This window comes from Gopherus flavomarginatus, chromosome 15, assembly GCF_025201925.1.
Source record: "Gopherus flavomarginatus isolate rGopFla2 chromosome 15, rGopFla2.mat.asm, whole genome shotgun sequence".
In the NCBI taxonomy this organism is placed as follows: Eukaryota; Metazoa; Chordata; order Testudines; family Testudinidae; genus Gopherus; species Gopherus flavomarginatus.
In genome coordinates, this window is record NC_066631.1 from 14,291,025 (window position 1) to 14,295,541 (window position 4,517).

At 48.1% G+C, this 4,517-nt stretch overlaps 1 gene segment (V, D, J or C); it reads left to right on the top strand.

Annotated features, from left to right (window-relative positions):
• Positions 1-778: 778 nt before the first annotated feature.
• Positions 779-1,384, top strand: LOC127034966 (probable non-functional immunoglobulin lambda variable 5-48). The segment is given in 2 exon segments: positions 779-900; positions 1,056-1,384. Coding segments are annotated over 2 exon segments (375 nt in total).
• The last annotated feature ends 3,133 nt before the right edge of the window (positions 1,385-4,517 follow it).

Below are 4,517 nucleotides of genomic sequence, written 5' to 3' on the forward strand. Positions count from 1 at the left end.
GGGTGACATAGTTCAGTTATGACTGGGCACTTGTATCATGAATTGTTTACAATGGAATGAAGTAACTGTTCAATACATCCACCTCCAGTGTCACACTCCTCCCAGCTCCCCCAGCCCCCGTGTGTCCCACTTCACAAACCTCCCACCCCTCTGCCATGGAACCTCCTGCCCTTCAGCTGAGCCCTGCGGCCACTCAGCAGCCTCATCCCCCTGGGTTTTGTTCTGCCAGCCGGCAGCCTGCAGCACTGAATTCAGAACAAACCCCCACCGTCCCGGAACCTTTCACCCCTAACTGTTACCAAATAAACGTTCTCTCTCGTCCCTAGCTGGGGGAGCTACAATCACTGTCCCACTGCTGCTGAGGGGCTGGGGAAACAGGGAATCCACACCCATGGCAACTTATAGAAAAATGCCACTCTGGCTTGATACAGACTTGATACACACCTGAGCAAATCAACAACAGGACTCGTCCCTTGAGAGATTGTCCCTGTCAGTCATTGTGTTTGGGCCCCATCTTATTGGGGTCTACAAAATATTAGCCCAAGACACAAAATGGAGATGGCTGAAAAGAACACAGGACTCAAAAAGGCTTAACAGAAAGGAACTAACCAGCAGTGACCAATAGGAGGTAAGCACACACTCAGATCAGGAGCTGTTTGGAGTTGGGCTGGGAGGGGGGGCAAAGAACTCTAATGAGAACCCCCCTGGTGCATACAAACTCTACAGCCAGAGAGCAGGGAGCAGATTTGTATGAAGGGGCTGTTCTCCAGCTCTGGGGGTTTAAATGAGATTCGGAGGGTCCTAGTCACAGACCTGTTTGCCTCAGGAAGCCGAGATCGTCTGGATTCGTCACCATGGCCTGGGCCCCTCTGCTCCTCACACTGCTCACTTACTGCTCTGGTAAGGGGGAGCGTTTCGGATCTCAGATTTATTTAAAAGGACTTTTCACTGAATTCCTCTATATTCCTGATTTCCAGACTCCTGGCTCAGCAGGAAATGTGCAGGTGTTAACTCCAAGCCGTGATGATCATGCAGCATTTTCTATTTCTTTCCAGGTTCCCTCTCCCAGTTTACTCTGACTCAGCAGCCCTCAGTATCAGTGTCCATTGGCAACACAGTTAAATTGTCCTGTACCATTAGCAGTGGAACCACATTTGGAAGGGTTGTGTGGTACCAGCAGAAAGATGGGAACAGCCCAAGATACCTTCTGAGATACAACAAAGACTCTGACAAACACCAGGGCTCTGGGGTCCCCAGTCGCTTTGCTGGTTCCAAAGACACCTCTAATACAATCGGCTACTTAACCATCACCAGCGTCCGGGCAGAGGATGAGGCTGACTATTACTGTGGTGCACGGACCAGTGGTGTTGCTGCTGCACAGTGACACAGCCAAATGGGGAACTCCAGGCACAAACCTGCTCTTCCCTCCTCCAACACCACACAAGCCCATCATGTGTCGGTGCTAAGTTATGATCATTCACCCAGTCTGGGAGCACTGAGGTGTCCCCATGTGTTGTCCCACTCCCCTGTGATGGCAGCTCACTAACTCGATCAAGCTCTGGAAATTTAAGGTAAAGTCTTTGTCCCACTGAATTGACCAGCAGTTTCATCATCTCCTTCAGTGGGACCAGGATTTGACACCCCCACCCCCTCTACAGCCTGGCTGCAGCAATTGGATTCAGTTATAATCCTGAAGGAAACATTCCTAAATCCGGTTCCCAGATCCATGTCATGAAAGGAGGCAGTTTCTGCCTGTTAAATACCAGCTCATTCTTCAGTAAAACTCAGAGCCCGCAGAGCTGTTATCAGATCCCAGAGCCCAGGCATTTCACACACAAGCAGAGCCAGGGTAGGAAAGGGACGGATCTGGCCATGATAAGAACAGCCCCGTTAGTAAAGGCTGAGCCTGCAGAATGGCCTGGTTAAACAAAACACAGAAGACACCAAGTAGTAAAGACCCCACCACTCATCCCTGTCCTAGTATACTCGATTCTGACAAGTCACAGGGGTTCCCAAGTCCTAACTATTCCTAAATGTAAAGATTAGCCAGGAGGTGAGTTGGAAGGACACTGTAACACGCAGCCACACTCCAAAATGGCAAACTGGGCTGCATGTAGCTGGGACCTGTAATGAATCTCTCCTTAAGATCCAGAGATTGAAGAGAATTCAATGAGAAGCTGCTGTAGTGCGGATAGTAACTTGTGGTGCAGCTATGACTCTGGGAACAAGAGGGCGCTGTCTCTCTGCACTTGTGAGCTGTTGGTAATGAAATACAGTAAGTGTTTAACACACATTTACCTTCAAGGGAGTGTGCAACAGGCTGTGGTGATCAGAGAGCTGCATCTGTTCAAACCCCTCCTGCAGACACACTGGGTGGGGGAGGGATGAGACAGAGGGTTGATGGAACATGGATGTATTGACTTGCGTTGTAGATTTATGAACCTCTTCTCAGCCTTTGACGTCCCTTGATGTAAAATATTAACACGCAAGAGAAGTCTGAAGGAAGCCACACTGATAAGGCTAAAACTGGGCTGCATGGAGCTGGGAACTGGAATGACTCTCCTCTTCAGCGCCAGAGACTGAAGAGAACAAAATGGGATTTGAAGTGCACCTGGATTTTCCGCTTCTGCAGAGGGGTGACGTGGTTCAGTTCTGACAGGGGACCAGGGGGCGCAGCCCCACCACTTGTATTGAGAATTATTTCAAATGGAATAAAGTAACGATTTAACACACATTTGTCTTCAAGACCATGGTGCTTGAACAGCTGAGTCCTTTCGGATCCCTCATTCAGACCGAGTGCTGGGGGAGGAGTGAGACAAAATCGGGGGCACCCAAATTTACTGATTTAGGTTCATGAACCATTTCTCAATGGAGTTGCTGGGTTGCAGAGTGTTTTTTTTTTTACATGCAGTTTAACCAACATTACATTTAATGCTGAACATCTCTGCAAAATGTTGCCCAGGAATGTCCATCAGAGGTGGCTGCATCACTGTGATTATTACGTATCTGTATTTCTGTACCCCTGGGAGGACGGGTCACAGCCCAGATCCCCGTTGTGCTGGGCTCTTACAAACACAGAACACAGAGAGGGAGGGAACAATCTCAGTATGAGAGAAGAGACAACAGGGGATGACAGACGGGCCTGTGGGTGACAGAAGGAAGCAATGAGACAATCCTGGCAGCAGGATGGAAAGGGTATCAGCACACCCATGGCCTCACTGCCGGCAATTTGTTTGTAGGTATCATGGCAAAGGAGAGCTGGAGGGAGGGTGGTAGGAGGGGAATGAGTTAGTTCAGAGGGGGGTTTCTAGGGTGCGTGTCCACGCGTGAGGGGCAGCACGGGGGAAGCTGGCCCGGCTGCACTGCAGTGGTGGCAGCAGTGACGCCTCTCCAGGTGCATGTGATAGAAAATATCTGTGTGCCCAGCAATGCAAAGCTTGTCCATTGTTCTCTACACATCAGATGTGCTGCACTAACATTATGCTAATGGCTCCTCCTGGCTGCCCCATAACGACCGTTCACAAACCAAAGACCAAATTCAGAGCTGAGCACCCCTAGCTGTACCCACTTGTGACTGGCATCCCCTGCTGCCCACCCGCTGGGTTTGGCCCAGTGAGTCTGACTCCATGGGAATGATCCAAGTTTGTTTCTCTCTCACTGGGAGGGGCCAGGAGGACAGGGGAGTAGCTAGACAAGCCAGGGACAAGGGGGCACAAGGAGTTGTTGTAGCATTATCCTCCATTCAGTGGGGATCACGCTTCCCCATCTGTCCAGAACATAGGTCAGATACCAAGGACAGGATTTAGGACCTGATTTGTAAAAGGATTTAGATGCCTAAATATGTAACTAGGCACCTTTAAAAATCTGCCCCTTAGTCCTTTGGCTCAAGATAGAGCGTCTCCTGTTCAACTCTACAGCGATTCTGTTCAATCCCTGGTGATAATCTATCTGACAGTCACTACAGAGTGTTTGGCACCATGTAATATTTAAGTTTGCATCCGTGCAGATAGTTGCAATTGCCGTGTACAGACTAAGAAATGATTTGGTCAGAGAGACTAAGTAGTGATCAGATTTACTCTGCAACATGCGCAGCTTGTAAACCTGTGATTTCCCATAACTAAAAATAAACATTTCTCCAAGATCTAGCTCCCTGCACAGGCAGTTAGAGAGAACTGGTCAGTCTGTGTGATGGCACCATCTGATTGTGTTAAATATTATTTAAGGAGTAGGTTAAAGGAACGACCCCTTATAATAAACCTGTTTAAATTTGAATTTGAAATAATAATTGAAAATGTACAAATTTATAGGGAGATACTTATTTTTAAAATAACAAATCTTATTTAAACTGAAGCCTAAAATGGAAGTTAAATTTGAAATGTGAGTGTCTTTGTTGTTAAAACTGCGGCTTAAGACTTTTTAAAAACCTGCAGCCAATGTATAGGGAGTGGATTTGCATGAAGGGGCCATTCTCCAGCATTGAGGGTTTAAGAGAGATTTCAGACGATGCCATCCAGAGA